Genomic DNA, 17,625 nt, shown 5'->3' with positions numbered 1-17,625 from the left:
TTTTTTTTCTTTTCTTAGCCAATAACAATTAAATAAGAGTTTGAAAAGTTACAAAGTAAGAATGGGCAACTCCACATCGATGATCGATCTAATAGCATATTTCAAAATATAGCAATTTTAGTTTTAAATTTGGCTTTGAATATTGGACCGGTTTGAATTGGACTTTTCATACTGAACTACGCGTGCTTCGACTGACCAAGTCTTGGAATTCTATCATTTTATTATTATTATTATTTTTTTTTTGTTGAAATAAGGGAAACCCAATGGGTTGCGACCATAGTGGTGGTGGCTTCCTCCTTCCCCCTATGACACCCCAGTTTGAACCCCAAGGTTGAACTCCAGTGGCGAAGCCATATGTAGGGGCTTGTAACAAAATATAAACAATAAAAAATTCGAACTCAAGACATACCAAAACATCAAAAATAATATTGCCTATTCATTATAATCATAATTTTGACTCAAAAAAAAAAAAAATCATTACAATTCATAATTGTCCTCGACAAGTTTTCATATTTTGAAATAGTTGCATAACAACCACGTCATATATACTATTAATTTTTTTTTTCCTCAATATATGCAACCAAGCAATCATTCATCTATGAATTAACCTAATTTTAAAATGATAATATAATATTGAGTTTGAGAGAAAAACTCACAAACACTGAGAAAGTTTGCTCTCTCCAAGAAAATAGAAAAATGAATTAAAATCTCTTTGCTTTTTAGCAATTTGTGTAAAAAGATAATATTTGTGTTAAAAGGTAATATAATAATAATAATAGTTTTATTAAAACTTGAGGAATGCTATTCACAATCGCTCTAAAGCGACTCTCACGATATTTGCTAGACACGTGTACACGCATTCCCAATGTACTCCTTTTTTTTTATTTTTTTTTATTATCTCTTTCTTTCTCTCGGTTGCCTCGCGCTCTCTCTTCTCTCTCTTCTTCTTCCGCCTCTCTCCCTCTCTTTCTTTTTTTAATTTTCTTTCTCTTTCTTCTTCTACTTCTACTTCTGTCTTTATCTCTCCCTCTTTTCTCTCCTTCTCCTGCTTCTTCTCCTTATTAATAAAGGGGCTTAAGCACGGAGAACAACTAAACACAAATCTTCCTCTTTATTTCCTTATCACTTATCTCTATGTTCTCTTTTTCTTCCGAGTTTCCCCCTTATTCTCTCTCCTTTTTTTTCCTTCTTCTTTCCCTCCACCAGTTTTTTTTCTACCATTTTTGGCTATAATCACACTACTGGCAAAAAATTTAAGGCCCTCCGTCCCAAATCTTTGCCTCCTGTATCTGGCATTTAACCAAATTTACACACAAAGAGATATGGAGACTGAGAAAAAGAAGAAGAAGAAGAAGAATAATAATAATAATAAAAGAGAGGGAGAGAAGAAGAAGAAAGAGAAAGAAAATTAAAAAAAGAAAGAGACGGAGAGAGACGGAGAGAGAGAGAGAGAGAGAGAGAGAGAACCGAGAGAACGAAAGAGAGAAGAATAAAATAAAAATAAAAAGGAGGATACATTGGGAACGTGTGTACACGTGTCTAACAAGTATCGCGAGAATTGCTTTACAGCGATTGTGAATAGCATTCCTCTTAAAACTTTTGGGAATGGGTTTGCAAAAGAAGGCGTAGTCTTGGAGGAAGCGTAGGTTTGGCTGGGTAGGGCTCCATGTGGTAAAATAAATATGTTAATTAATATGGATTATCCAATAGCAGCATACTACTTTCTTTTTTTATAATAAAAACTGAGTAAGGGCCTGGGACTGCTTTTGTCCCAATGCAGCTCCGACCCTGTTGAACTCCAATGTAACAAACAAAACAAAAACACAAAATCCCAGGATCCCAGGATCACCTAATTGTTCCACCTAATATATACAGTCTCGTTTTCTGGACCCTATGGTCCAAGGGAGTTGTCATCACCCACCATTGGATTTAATCTAAGAGTTAAGAAGTGATCATCTCTCTCTTCTTGAGAGCTTCCCTCTCTACCTGAGAGTTTCCATATCCTTCGTGGTATTACTGTTCTTCTTTTTTCCAACTTAGTTTGAGTTCTTCCTAGACAACTTCTAGTTCCAAATCTCATCTCTTTCCACGTCTACCTTTCTTTCTGTCCAAGTCCTCACCTACCCTTTCACTCTTTACTTTTTTCTCCACCATCTTTACCCTCAAACCACAATTCAGCTCTTTAAACTACCCTCCCCTTTTTCCTTAAAACTATTTCCCTTCACTTGTACCTCTTATCCCTTCCTGCTTTTTTCACCATCGACCCACTTTTTTCTTTTCAAAATGACAGAGAATACCTTAAGTGCTGACCAGCTCCTTCAACAATGGGATTGTCTTGACCTTGGTGGGGTCCAGGCGGGGACTATGTTAGCTGGAACCATCATTGCAGACAAACCCCCAAACAGGGGAGCTGCAAAGGGAATTCTCAAGAAGGCCTGGAGCGGTTTTGGTGAAGCCAAAATAGTGGAGGTGAAGGATAAAATCTTTGCTATTACTGTCAGTGATGCGACCATGGCCAAAAGGATCCTGGATACCGGGCCTTGGTCAGTTATGGGGTTCTCTTCTTCCATTCAACCTTGGCCATCTGATTTGGCTATTGAAGAAATTCAATTTCACCGTATACCTTTTTGGGTTCAAGCACATGGTGTTCCTTTGAAAGATATGACCATTGCAAAAGCTAATCTTCTGGGGCGTTTTATTGGTGATGTTCTGCAAGTAGAGGACCCAGTCCAAGCAGGTGGTCTTCGGGGCTTTCTCCGAGTCCGTGTTTTGGTTGACATAAGTAAACCCCTTCCACCTGGGTTTGGTCTACCACGGTCAGATCATTCCAAACTATGGATTGCATTTTGTTATGAGAAACTCTCAAACTTCTGCTTTGCTTGTGGGCGTCTTGGCCATGGGGAAAATGATTGTAGTTTTGTTACCGCTACTATGAGAACCCAATCAGAGCAGCTATTCGGAGAATGGATGGGCACTGGGCCGGCACCAAGTCTCGATACTTTATTTACAGCACCTCCCCAACCAAGAGGCCGCCGTCGTGCACCTGGTCGGCGTTACTCTGATCCAGTGGCAGGTGTTGACCACACTCCTGGTCTGGGTTTCGGGGGCACCGCTGGGTCTGACATCCCCGCACTGACAGTGGAACAGGAGGTGAGTCTGCACTTGAACTCTGTGCCTGGTCTTGGTACTGCTGCCACCGCCATTTTGTCGGAGGAACATTCTCTGGCGCTTGGGATGGGACTTAACCCCATGGAATTTGGGAACCAACCTATGCTCCTTGGCACACCGATTCATGATTCTAATATGGTGGATTCAACGATCTCTTTGAAACCTTCTCGTGCACATGTCTTGCCTTTTGACACTGATAGTTCTGAAAATCTTTATAGGACACCTGCTGCTTTCTTGTCAAGTGGGCCACTGGTAAATCATTCTGGCCACCACCTTTTAGGCCTTGGGGAATCGTTGGACTCATGCTTGGGCCCTATCTTGGGAAACAATGTGGCTGATGTGGCCCAGCCACTTGGGTCTGATCCTTTCCTTCTTGGGCCAACCACTAAGCACATTATGGGAACTAGACAGCAAGGGGCTGACAGTAATTTTGTGCATGGTTGGTCATGCAAAACCAGCAGCAAAGGACGTATGGCAAAACGTATTGCTTCTGAGTTTCCTCCTGACCTCACTCCAGCTAAGCGACGCATGCATGTTGCTCCTTTTGGGGATGACCTGCCAACCCAAAAACGTTTTAGGTGCCATACTGACCCAACTACAATGAACTCATCGGTGGAGGCTGCTTCGGCTCAGCCCCGCCGGTCCCAATGAATATCCTATGCTGGAACTGCCAAGGACTTGGGAACCCTTGGACAGTTAATGGATTAAAGAGTTTAATCCGAAAAGAATCTCCCGCGATCGTTTTCCTTTGTGAAACCCGTTGTAGTAGTGGTCACATGAACAAGTTGAAAATGAGGTTTGGTTTTGCGCATGTTCTGGCCGTGAGTTCCAGGGGCCAATCTGGTGGTTTGGCTCTACTCTGGAACAATGATACTGAGTTGTTTATTAAGTCTTTTTCGGATCACTTTATTGATGCTGAAGTTGGTTCTATTGGGGTGGCTGGGAGATGGCATCTCACGGGCTTCTACGGCTTTCCGGCAACCGCCGACCGGGATAAGTCCTGGGAGTTGCTTTCTCAGCTGGGTTTGCATAATCATTTACCTTGGCTTTGTGTTGGTGATTTTAATGAGCTCCTCTTTGCGCATGAGAAGGAGGGGGGCTCCCTCGTAGTGATCGGCAGATGAATGGTTTTCGTGAGGTTGTGGATCTCTGTGCTTTTCAGGACTTGGGTTTCTCTGGCTACAAGTTTACTTGGAAGCGAAACTATGCGGGTGAGGTAATCCGTGAACGGCTGGACCGGGCTATGGCAACGTCGGACTGGCAGGACCATTTCCCTCTTTCGTATGTTTTGCATCTTGACCCTTGTGCGTCAGATTATCTGCCCATCCTCGTGGTTCTCCAGTCTCAGCCGCGGCGTCGTCGTCCGTCCCGAAAGCGGTTTCGGTTTGAGGAGATGTGGTCAGCCCATGCTGACTGTGAGCGGGTGGTGCAGCAGAGCTGGTCTGCTGGGTCTTGGTTGAACCCTACTACACGCTTCGAGAAACGTCAATCATCGACGTCCCTGAAGTTGCGAACCTGGAGTTCGGCGGAATTTGGTAATACTGCACGGCGACTTTCTGACCTTCGGGCAAAGTTGGCCCTTCTTTTCCGAGCTCCGTACTCTAGTTCCTTGGAGGATGAGAAACGGATGGTTCAGGGTGACCTTAACGCTCTGCTTCATATGGAGGAGATATATTGGAGGCAGCGCTCAAGGGCTATTTGGCTGAAAGCGGGGGACAAAAACTCCAAGTTCTTCCACCAACATGCCAATCATCGCCGAAAGCGGAACCTGTTACGGGGTATCCTTGATGAGGAGGGTAGGTGGCATTCTGATGATGCTGGGATTGAGAAGACGGTTCTTGATTATTTCACCCAGTTGTTTTCGTCTGCTCAGGGTGAGGGGATGGGTGAGATTCTTGATGACCTGGAGTGTCGGGTCTCGCCTGAGATGAACCATTCCCTAATGCAGCCGTTCTGTTCTGTTGAGATAAAACATGCTCTGTTCCAAATGCATCCTTCCAAGGCTCCTGGGCCGGATGGTATGTCCCCTTTTTTCTATCAGAAATACTGGGCTATTGTTGGGGACGACGTTGTGCGTGCTGTCACTGAGTATTTTCGGTGTCCGGGGGCAGTCTCAAGGATCAATTCTACTTCTGTTGCTTTAATCCCTAAGGTGAGGGAGGTCCGAAATATGTCTCATATTCGCCCTATTAGCCTGTGCAATGTTATCTACCGTATTGGGGCGAAGGTCCTTGCAAACCGGTTAAAAGGACTCCTTCATCACATCATCTCCCCAAACCAGTCCGCTTTTGTTCCGGGTAGATTGATTTCTGACAATTCCATTGTGGCTTTTGAAATGGCCCACCATTTACGTAAACGTAGACGTGGCAAGAAGGGTTGCATGGCGATTAAACTAGACATGAGTAAGGCCTATGACCGTGTGGAGTGGAATTTCCTGGAGGAGGTCATGTTGAAGCTGGGGTTCCACGCTCAGTGGGTGGAAATGCTGATGGCCTGTGTTCGTACAGTTACATATTCCTTCCTTATTAATGGGGAGCCTCGGGGCAACTTGCATCCTTCTAGGGGTCTTCGTCAGGGGGACCCTATTTCGCCCTACCTGTTCCTATTCTGTGCGGAGGGGCTTACTACCCTGCTTAATATGGCCGAGCGTCGTAGGGAGCTGCAGGGCATCACCATCTGTCGTGGGGCACCGAGCGTCAGCCACCTTTTCTTTGCGGATGACAGCTTTATCTTTGCTCGGGCTAACTCAGCTAACTGTTACCATTTACGACATATCCTTGAGTTATATGAACGGGCCTCGGGACTGAAAATTAATTGTGGAAAGAGTACTGTGGCTTTTAGCTCAAATATCCCTATTGACGTTCAGGGGATCTTGGCCCATCAACTCGGCGTCAACAAGGTTTCTCACCATGACATTTATCTGGGGCTGCCTATGGTGGTGGGACGCTCAAAAAATATTTGCTTCCAGAGCATTAAGGAGCGTGTTTGGAAGAGGATGCAGGGTTGGCAGGACAAGACCCTTAGTATGGCAGGCAAGGAAATCTTAATTAAGGTGGTGGCCCAGGCTATTCCTACTTACACTATGAGTTGCTTCCTGCTACCCAAAAGCTTTTGTTCTGATCTTGAGCAACTTATGGCAAGGTTCTGGTGGGGTCAGCATGGTGATAGGCGAAAAATCCACTGGATGCGTTGGGGCAAGTTGGGTCTACCAAAGAGCGAGGGTGGGTTGGGTTTTAGGAGCCTCTATGCGTTCAACCTTGCTATGCTTGCTAAGCAAGGGTGGCGCCTCCTTCATAACCCAGATTCTCTGATCAGCAAGCTCTTGAAGGCTAGGTATTTTCCCCACTCTTCTCTCCTGGATGCGGTTCCGGGTTCCAAACCATCATTTGTTTGGAGTAGCATTCTCTCTGCTATGAAGGTTATTACCCGTGGTTCTCGGTGGCGTGTGGGTAATGGGTCCGATATTAAGGTTTGGGGGGACCCGTGGCTCCCTAGGCCAACCAGCTTTGAAGTGGTTACTCCTCCTGTCGTGGGGCTTGAAGAGTTAAAAGTTAGCAGCCTCATTTGTAAGGCGAGCCAACCCCAGTGGAATATACCACTTCTTACGTCCCTGTTCCTGCCTTTGGATGTGGAGGAGATTCTTATGGTGCCTTTAAGCCTCCGGTCTCCCCCAGACTGCCTCATTTGGCATTTTGACCGGAAGGGAAAATTTTTTGTTAAAAGCGCGTACCGTGTGGCTCTTACTTTGTCGACTGACCCCGACCCACCATCTTCCTCGGTTTCGGGCATGACTCTGTTGTGGAAGTGGGTTTGGAATGCAAAGCTCCCTGAAAAGATTAAATTATGTACCTGGCGTGGTATCCATGATATCCTTCCTACGTGTTGTGCTCTTGCTAAGCGGCGGGTCTCTTTACCGCAACTGGGGTGCTGCGTTTGTGGAGGTGCGGAGGAGTCAGCATTGCATATCCTCCGGAATTGCCCGTTTGCTCAGGCGGTCTGGCGTTTGCTCCCGGGTCTTCTCTCCTCTGATAGGCACGCTGACTTACCCTTACAAGATTGGCTCTTTGTCTCTTGGCGTGAGTTGCCGTCCGCTGCTCGTGCCCTGTCCATGGTCGTGATGTGGGCCCTGTGGTCTAACCGGAATGATGTTACTTGGCGTAGCACGCAGCGGCAGCCGCATGATCTCGTTCAGTTTGTGCTCCAATATATGGAGGAGTTCCGGTGTGCAAATGACCAACCTACGGGTAGTCATGCCTCCCTTGGTGCGAGTTGCTGGAGTTGCCCTCCACCAGGCACGATCAAAATCAACTTCGACGGGGCCTCCCACCCTGGGTCGACTGGGGGGGGTGTTGGGGTTGTCATTAGGGACGAAGATGGGAGATTTCTGGCTGCCCTTGCGATGCGTGTGTCTTTCGCTAGTTCTGCGGAACATGTTGAGTGCCTCGCGGCTCAAGAGGCTGTACGGTTCTGGTGGAAGATGGGGGGGTAGGCGGTCAGGTTTGAGGGTGACTCGCTCAATACTATCCAGGATGTTCTCTCCTCCGAGGTAAACTTGTCCCCCTTGGGGTAGCTTATCGAAGATATTCAGTCTAGCTTGCGGGATCACCGGAGGGATTGCTTTAGTTTTGTTCGCCGTGAGGCCAATGGTGTAGCTCATTGTTTAGCTAAATTTGCTGTTAACTGTTCGCACCCATGTGAGTGGGTCGAGGTGCCCCCTGATTTTATTCAGGACGCCCTTGATGTCGATAGTTGTACTCGAGGTCAGGCTTTTCGCCCCCCTCGTCCTTCTACTTTGTTATTATGAGTATTCTCTCCTCGTACGCGAGGATTTTCAAAAAAAAAAAAAAAAAAATCTAAGAGTTAAGAAAAAAAAAACTAGTTTAAAAATCAATATGTTATCATTTTATTTTAGTTTTGTTGCATAATATATTAATTTAGGGAGCTAATTTTTCCACTTCCATTTTCTCCACTTATACTCTCTTTTGCTTTTTAATACTTTTTTATCAATATTTTTTTCTTTTTCTTTCCTATTCTATCCTTACCCTAAATTAATGTTTTGATAACTAAAATTAACAAAAGTTAACAGAAAATAAAACAAAAAATAAAAAGAAAAAAAAGAAGAAGTTAGAGTGTGTTCTTCTCCTTCATCGTGTCTTTCCCACTTCTCCTACCCAGATCATCTTGACCTATGAATAACATAATAGGTAATGCTCAGCAAAGTGAATTTCTTTTTAATACAGAAACATTTTCCAGAGTTCAAGAAGCTTCCAGACTTCTCTAATTTAATAGGGTTTTGGTTTCTTATTCCTAGTTAATTTGTAACCTAAGTCATGTGCATTATAAATATGACTTTTAGGGCTAGGTTAATTGTAAGAGAGGAGAAAATTCAAGCGTAAGAATTTTCAAGAGAGACACAAGAGAATTCAAGAGGGTGAATTATTGGGTGTTTACAAGGGCATCAAAGGATTTGAGCAAGGTTGAGAGAAAATAGAGCTAGGTTCTTGTGAGAGCTAAGGTGGTTATTGATTGTAACCAAGGTTGTTCTTACATTCTAGTGAATTTCTCAAGTGGATCACCAAGAGAACGTAGGTGCGAGGCCGAACCTCTATAAATTTTTGTGGTCTTATGTGTTTGCTTTACTTCTCTTCGTAGTGTGTGCGTTTATTATTCTTTGGGTTTCACGTCGCATAGTCCATCTTGGTCTTAGAGTGTTTTCGTATAATACGGGAATATCACTCTTGGCTCACCTTCGAAATTCCCACCCCCCTCTGGCACCTGAGAAAGCATTAAATGCAGTTTTTGTTTTTTGCCAATTTGAACTATATAAAAATGGCCAATTTGAGACTTGCCGTCAATTTTTTGAATTCCATCCAAAATTCCGTCAATATTAGAGGTAAATTGGTAATTTTCTTTTAAAAAGAGAAAATAAAATGAGGCTCTTGCAAAGTGGGTGCAATTACTGGGAGTTGGGGATCTAGGTACTTTGGATTTTGTCCAGATAGGCTTTCCCTATTGGAATCTTTAAGTTGAGCCAAATCATCAACATGAGGCTCATGCAAAGTGGGTGCGATGACTCAGAGCTGGGGATAGGAGAATATGGGTGGGCTGAGAAAATTGGATGAGATGGGTGTGGGGTGTTACAGGCGGAGTAAGTAATTCCATGGATATGGAGGAGGCTGGTGGAGATGGGGGGCTGATGTTGTGGCTGGGGTGGGAGCTGCTGGTCGGGGTTAGAGGAACACAGCTCGGGGCAGGGTACTTTTTTTTCTTCCTATTTTTTGACATTTTTTTTCCTTTAACATTTTTTTTTACTAAAAAACTGACCATGTGCAAGTCACATGACAGAATTTTGGATGATGGCGAGTCCCAAATTGGCTATTTTCATATAGTTTAAGTTCTTAATTTACCAAACAAAAAAAAGGTGAGGGGGTAAATTGACAACTATGGTTTAGTTCAGGAAAACAACATTTTATCCTTTTTGGTCCTCAATTCCCAACGTTCCCAAACATGAACATCTTCCATTCCCATCTCGTGAGATTAGACATGGGAATTCCATTCTCAGGAAGTTCAATCCATGAACCAAACAAGCCCTAAGGTCCCATTTAGTTCATGAAAAAGAATTGATGAGAAATCATTCCCCACGTATTTTCGTAGGAGAAGGGAAATTGAAAATTCATTTCCTATGTTTGGTAATGCTAAGAAAGTAAGTAGAAAATATCATTTTTATTTCCTTTTCTGTGTTTGGTTTATGTAGAAATTGGAAACAAAATTTGTTTAATTTTTCAATCACACCCTTAAATTAGAAATATCCAATAACATGTAACTAATGATTACCTTGGTATTTTAAAGGGAGCCGATTTCCCCACTCCCATTTTCTCCACTTACACTCCCTTTTGCTTTTTAATACTTTTTAATAAATTTTGTTCTTTTTCTTTCCTATTCTATCCTTACCCTACATTAATTTCTTTTTTACTTCACTTTTATATTATTTCTATTTCTTTATACTTAATTTTCTAACTTATACTTCATTTTCAGTATTAAAGGGAAAAAAAAAACTTAATTTCTTACTCGATTAAAGGAAAAAATATATATACTGAAAATGAAATGCAAGCTGGAAAATTAAGTATAAAGAAAAAGAACTAATATAAAAGTGAAGTAAAAAGAAATTAATGTAGGGTAAGGGTAGAATAGGAAAGAGAAGGAACAAAATTGATTAAAAGTATTAAAAATCAAAAGGGAGTGTAAGTGAAGAAAATGGGAGTGGGGAAATCATATCCCATTTTAAATTGTTAATAGGGGCAAATTTGACATAAAAATATATATTTTGTTCTTGTCTTGGATGGAGGTTTCATTTTCCGCCTATTTTTCAATGGGTTAGGAAATCTTCCCATGTTTGAACTTACTAAGTATGGGAAATCAAATGATTTCTCACGCCCAAGATGCAGCCTGGTAAGTAAACATGCCCTAAGCTGTGGTGGATCCACATAGGGGCAAGAAACCCAGAATCCATTCAGTATAAGAGGCCAAGAACTTGACCCCTACAAATTGCCCCATAAGGTGTTTGATGAAATGCCCCAAAGAGGTAGCAGCCACAACCCACATCTTGTCACGGGCGCATGCAGCGCTTAGCGCCTCAATTTTGTTTTTCTTGATGTCAAAACGACGTCGTGCCACTTAAGATTTATGTTAGTTTGTATATAGAAAGTTATGGAATGATACAGATTTTCTTATTTCTTTGTCTTTTTACTTTCATTTATTTGTATATTACTCCATTTACTTAAGTTTATAATGTAAATAAGGAAGTACCCCCCATTTGGATTCAAATAAAAATACTAGAAAATCAAATTCTCACCAAATCAAAATATGAAAATCGATTTTAGCATAAAATACGATTTTAGGCCAAAAATGATGGCTCATTAAGTCAATATATACGTCATACTAAAATGCCATAAAATCAAGTTTTCTTATTTGATGTGTAAGGAATAAAAGCCACCAAAAATTATATTGAGAAAATGATTATTCTAAAAAACCATTTTTCATACTTAGCCAATATGTTTACATAAAACAATTTTTCGGAGCGGAAGATGCCCGTTATAAACCCATTTAATAAAGTGGGTCGAGATGGAAAGCCTATTAAGTGGGTCGAGATGGAAAGCCAGAAAACATGGGTATGTATCTCAAGGTGGAAAGCCAGAAAAAATGGAGCAGAAAACACGAAGTGGAAAAACACGGAGCGGAAATCAAAGAGGTGGACAGCCAGAAATTATGGGTGTGGAGCTCGAGGAACGCGAGAAAAATCAGAAACGAGTGTCATATTGGACGTCTATAAAAGGAAACAAGGGGAGAAAAAAATCACAACTCAGAAAAAAAAAAACCTAGCTCCGCCAATTTTCTTCTTTCCAATTTCTCTCAATCTAAACCTATCTCCTCAAACTCAGAAACAAAATGGCCTCTTCATTCCCATTTTCTCTCGACCTAAACCTAGCTTCACCAACATAGGCATGGGGCAAGGGGCTACACCAGTGTGGATGCCCTAATTTGCTTCCTCACGAGGCTAGTTACCGTAAACGACTCTTTACTCCTTGACAACGATGTTGTTGTTGGAGTTGCGAGGAGTTTGGTGACTCATAGGGATGTGCGCCTGCTGGGAACGATGGATGATAACAGGGTGGTGAGTGATGCCAAGTCACTGAGCATGCAAAGTGCGACATCTGTCATAAGTGTGGGGCATCGCCTCATTGTGCAATCCCATTAGGTACAGGTGCTAAGAGCCCAGTTGGTTGCATAGCGGAATTTGGTTGAAGATTGTCAGCGTATTATAAGGAGTTTGAAGAGGGAGAGGGCAAAGACAACGGAGGCAAATCAACATCAACTTGAAATATTGCAGGAAGAGAATCAAAAGCTACCAAAGATGGTATATTTTTAGTCTCAAGACATGCAAAAGCAGCTGGAGGCCCTGGATCGATCGGGTAAATGCAAGCAACGCGATCACGACCCAAGTTATGCTCAAGCTAAGGGTGTGATCTTTGAGATCTCAAGTGATGAGCCCTAAGAAGCTGTGCATGAAAACCTAAGAGAAGAAGTCCAGATGACCAAACTAAAGGCTCCTATTATGGAATCAGGAAGCCCACCATGATATTTTCTTTTTTTAATTTTTTTTAAAGTTAATGTAGTCCCCTGTTTCCTTTTTTTTTTTTTTTTTTTTTTAATGTGAAATAAATATTTTTGTCATTATTTTATTTTATTTTATTTTTCTTTTAATTTTAACGACACAAATTAATGTGCTAATCACCCAACTATAAGTACTCGCAAGTATATGAATCTATTGGAAACTTCACAAGTTTTCGGATCGAGGAGATCAACGCCGTTGCTCGTTGTTAGGTGTCGTTCCCTGCGTCACGGGTCCGTTGTTGACCTCCTCTATGGTTGTGTGGAAAATGTTCGGAAAGATTATTTTGAGTCTTGTTTTAGTTTTAGTTTTGCTCAAGGACTAGGAAAAGATTGACCCCAAGAATGAAAATTTCTGAATCCACCACTGACTCTAAGAGTCACAAATGTTAAATAAGAACAAATTATTTCATCTCCTCTTGCTTGTTTGTTTTGCTGGTCATTCAGATGATGCCAAAGATATATATATATATATATATATATATATATATATATATATATGTATATTTTTTTTTCTTGCGGGCAAATTCAAAAGTGACTCTACCTTTGGCAAAAGGAAAATGCTAATAACCCTGCCACTTGCCTATATTTGTTCGATGTGAAGTTATGTGCTAGTACGGATATCGTATGTCTTTATTATTGTTGAGAGTTTTACTGTATAATTTGACATGTCTGACTAGTTTTATTGTATAATACGGCTATTTTTCTAAATAAAACTAGCATAATTTAGGAAGCATAAATAAATATGAATCCCCCAACAGCAAAAACAAGAAACGAGTACAGCAATGATAAAACCCGTGAAACCCTTCTTCTTTTACAAAAGGCATGACCACCTTTGAATTTGGCCATGCCAAAAGCAAGAAAAATAGCTTTCTTTTTACATCATCCAAAGTCGCCTAAAGTTGATCAGATTCTTGTATTTATAAGTTCATTTGATTTATATTCACATCCTTATAATTTCGTGTGACTCAATACCATCATTACACATGTGTAATTTGTTCTTGACCAAATTTAAATGTTAAAAATAATAATATTCTTAAGAGGTTGGTTTTGTCATTGATTTAAGAACTCATGTCTGTCATATTGCTAATTAGAATGGCTAGATTTATATTTTTTTAATTGTTCTAATAAAATTATATCGCTTGTTATCCAGAAAAAAAAAAACAAAAAAGAACGCACATACATATTCTTAAGCTTTTTTTTTCTTCAATCATTATACAAGGCTTTTAGTCAAGTTGACAATGTTGGCTTTTAAATAGGCAAATGAACGTTGACTTCTAATGAACGTTGACTTTAAAGCTTACCATTATTTGTTGTTTGCCTTAGCCAACAAATAATGCTTGTTGCCCTCTACCAGGCAACATGCATATGGACTTATTATTTCAACGTCTTATTGTATGGCCAAATCACGGATCGAAGTCCTCACTTTGTTGGAGGAGATTCCAAATTCATCAAGCCATAACCATGTGAACTGGATATAATGCAGGTCCTATTATGAATGAATTGGGGAAGGTTCCCATTTTCTTCAACTGGCACTTTGCCGGGCACTCGAAGAGCTCGGATGCTTCAAGGCAATACTTCCACTTCTGGGCAGAAAACCTTTGGAATTGTTAATGGCACAAACCCTCAAGAAACTCAGGACTTCACACATCATTTTTGGCCAACTGGAAACGACCAATTTCGGTATAAGTATTCTACATATATTTTTGCCTTTCCACTTCGATTTCGAACTATATAGAGCTTATTAGTTTGGTTACAAGATTAATTAAATTGTTGTTTGTTGGACAGTGAGAGTGTTGATTTATATGCGGAAGTGATGGCAGAGATAGATGAAGCTGTGACAGGAATGGTATTTGAAAGCTATGGTGTGGAGAAGTTGTTGGAAATTTGGCTCACATTAAGGTTGCAAGTGAAGGAGGCAGCGACCGGTCGCAAGGTTTGGGCGACCGGTCGTTTTTGGACAGAGTCGAAGTCTGGAAAATTCGCAGGAAGCGACCAGTCGCAAGGTATCTGCGACCAGTCGCTAGGTATCCAAATGGTCTCGACGACCGGTCGCAAGGTATCCGCGACCGGTCGCCCCTGTGCTGTGCTGATGGTTTCTTACGTGTTTTCAACTACTTTTTCGGTGGCTATCGCTTTCCACAAGATTGCAGGTGCTTAATGGGTCACTTCTGAGGTAAAAGAAGGTGGACTACCTGCTGGATAGTTGGGAGAGCACTCATTGCCAATTGTTTGTCTTGCTTTGAAGGATTCACTCTCCATTTTCTGGTTTAGTGGAAGGTGGCTGAAGTGGGAGTTGTTTACTTGCATGATCTGATCTTTAGTCTAAGTGGGAGACTAAAGGAAGGAACGTGGATGACAAGATGGTGCCTTATCTTATGTCCATTGGTCTGTGTAAGTAATGGGGAATGAAGCAAGACATTATAAGATGAGAAAGCAAGTTGAAGTTAGGTGTGGTTAATCTCAAGGTGGTCAAGTAGCTGGGAGCTATTGTGTTCAAAAGAGGTTAACTCACCAAGGGAGAACGTGAGAGAGAGCAATCAGTTCAAGTTTAGAGCTGAGTTGGGGTCTTGAGAGTCTAGACACCAAGGAGGGAACACCAAGGGGTGTGAGAGAAAAGAGAGCTTGGGGAGAGAATAGAGTTCTAAGGGGGTTTTTCTGTGTAAAACCAAAGTTGTAACTTATTCTTTCATGAAGTGAATTTCTCAAGGGGATCACCAAGAGGATGTAGGCAATTGCTGAACCTCTATAAATTCTTGTGTCACTTTGTGCTTGGTTGTTTGTCTCAAGTGTGTGTGTGTGTGATTCATCCATCATTGTGTGTGTCACAAAGTCCATCAACAACAAGATCATTAGGGGAGTGAGTGAAAGTGTTTGTCCATTTTTCACAACAGAAGTACCATGACGATCAATTCCGATTGACTTTTCACAATCTCCGGCTTATAAAATACAAAGTACCCGAGAAACTTGGAGGTGACATGGTTTTACGCAGTCATACAGACAAGACCTTTTCCACCATCCTCCATCAGAATTATGTCAATGGCCTGGAGATCAATACAAAGAATGATGAGTGGGTAGCTTTTGATCCTCTGCCTTCCTCAGTGGTATTCATAGCAGGTGATGCATTTCAGGTATGCCACCAAATAGTACTTCTTCATGCTTTATTTACCATGTATTTTTAAGTCTTTACATTGGAAGAACTCTATTTGAGTTCACATCTATTTAGGATTCCAATTTGATCAAGAATACGAGGGAAAGATAAGCTTGGTATGCACGGATAAGTTTGATAGAGTTGAAGCTCTATCTCACTTGTGGAATATCTATTATATTAGGCTATGGATTCATGGGGTGATAAGGATAAGCTTTAAGGATTCCTTTATGGGCTAGGAACCTCAAGGCTCTCACCCTATAAAACTAAGGCTTAGGTCCCCACACTCTTATGCACAGAAAACAGACTCATATTCCTACCCATACAAGAGAGATTTATATTAGAGTGCATAGAGAGAGGAAGACCAAGGCCAGTTCGTGTGTTTTTTTTGTTGTTGCTGTGCTTGCTCTAATGGCTTCCCAACGTTAGTGCTTATAGATTACATATGAAATAGAACTTACATACATTGCAGCAAGTATGGGCATGATCCAAATTGAATCGATTTTTACCCAAAACAGAAACCGAACCAATTGATTAAAGCTCAAAATCAGAATTGAACGAAAGCATAACAGTTCGTTTGACTTTTTATATGGTTAAAACTAAATCAAATCGGCTGCTACATTTTGGTCGGTTCGGTTAGATTGATGCTCACCCTTAACAACAAGTATAATTTCTTCTTTAAAAATAAAAAAATAAACTATTTATCAAGTGATATTTTCATTGTTTGATTGGTCTAGGTTTGGAGCAACGATCAAATCCGACCCTATAGATACAAAGTCACATTGAGGGAAAATGAGGTAAGATATTCTTTCAGAGTCCTTTCACTATACAAAGGGGTGATACGAGTACCAAATGAGCTGGTGGACAAGGACCACCCTTTACTCTACAAGCCTCTTAGTCATTTGGAATTTCTTAATGCACGGAAAAGTGTGGGCGAAACTGAGTATGCCGGCAAGGCATATTGTGCCATTTGATCAATTTTCTTAGTTCCACGGCTCACTCCAAGTCCAACCTCTTGCCTATTTTTTTTTTTTTTTGGTCTGAAGCTCTTGCCTATTTGGTTCTCTTCTTTTTCTTTCATGTAAATTTTTTTTTAATTTAAATTTTAAATTTTTGAAAGAAAATGATGTTGTTTATGGTTTTCTTGAATACATGTTTAGATCCTGTTTGGTATCTTACTCAAAAAAATAAATTCAAAAATTATGATTCTTTTTAAAAACATGAGTTTTCAAATAATGATTTTAAGATCTAAAAACTTGTTTGGTATTGAACTCTAAACTATTTTTAAGATGTAAACAAATTGAAATTAAAATAAGAAACCCCTAAATTCCCAAATTGAAATTAACAAAAGAAAAGGAGAGAGAGAGAGAGAGAGAGAGAGATATATATATATATATATATATATATATATATATATATATATATATATATATATATATATATATATATATATGAGAGAGAGGGAGGAGAGAGAAAGATGTGGGCAGGAGAAAGAAGACGCAAGAGAGAGAGAGAGAGAGAGAGAGAGAGAGAGAGAGAGAGAGAGAGAACTAGTTTTTATGGTTTTCGACTTAAAATCTGTTTTTGAGTTTATAAAATTGGATCCAAGTTAGATACCAAACAAGCCATTAGTGCTTTCTTTCTCATACAAATTAAATGCTAATTAAAGCTACAAAACACAATGCCATAGCAAATCATCAAAAACAACTATATCCACACATTAAAAACTAAATATCCAAATATATAAAATAAGAACCATAAGACCATCTCCAACCATTAGGGCTTAGGGTTTAGGGTGGAAACCTAAATTTTCAGTTTTGAGTCCAAAATTCTTCTCCGACACGTATTTTGGTGGGTGAAAATTTGAGAAATGTCAAATTTGGGATGGAATTCCAATCCAAGTTTTGCCTGGACTGGTATTTTATGTGGAGCCCAAACTTTACTTTTTTATTTATTTATTTGACTTGGAAGCCCATGTGAAGAAGAAAACTTGATGGGCCTCGTGTGACAGCTTTGCTGTCTGGCCAGCAGAGTTGTGCGAAACAACTAGAGCCTTGTGCAAGTTGTTTCCAACGGCTAAAAATTCAATAGATGTGATGTTTTTTATTATTATTTTTTTTAATTCCAACGGCTATATTTTA

At 40.7% G+C, this 17,625-nt stretch overlaps 2 protein-coding genes across 2 annotated transcripts; both read left to right on the top strand.

The window, feature by feature from the left end:
* The first annotated feature begins 4,288 nt into the window (after positions 1–4,288).
* On the top strand, positions 4,289–7,657 carry LOC148294412 (uncharacterized). Its single transcript, XM_088253743.1, has one exon. It carries the CDS (start codon positions 4,289–4,291, stop codon positions 7,655–7,657), a length of 3,369 nt encoding a protein of 1,122 aa, XP_088109869.1.
* A 6,069-nt stretch (positions 7,658–13,726) lies between these two features.
* Positions 13,727–16,458, top strand: LOC110754959 (deoxypodophyllotoxin synthase-like). Its single transcript, XM_021956096.2, has 5 exons — positions 13,727–14,019; positions 14,125–14,211; position 14,301; positions 15,234–15,467; positions 16,222–16,458. Exons 1-5 carry the CDS (start codon positions 13,835–13,837, stop codon positions 16,456–16,458), a joined length of 744 nt encoding a protein of 247 aa, XP_021811788.1. The 5' UTR covers positions 13,727–13,834.
* Positions 16,459–17,625: the final 1,167 nt, after the last annotated feature.

Source organism: Prunus avium, chromosome 5 (genome assembly GCF_965620075.1).
Source record: "Prunus avium chromosome 5, drPruAviu1.hap1.1, whole genome shotgun sequence".
In the NCBI taxonomy this organism is placed as follows: domain Eukaryota; kingdom Viridiplantae; phylum Streptophyta; class Magnoliopsida; order Rosales; family Rosaceae; genus Prunus; species Prunus avium.
Note: the sequence above shows the minus strand (reverse complement) of the source record. Positions and strands in the feature narration are given on the sequence as shown.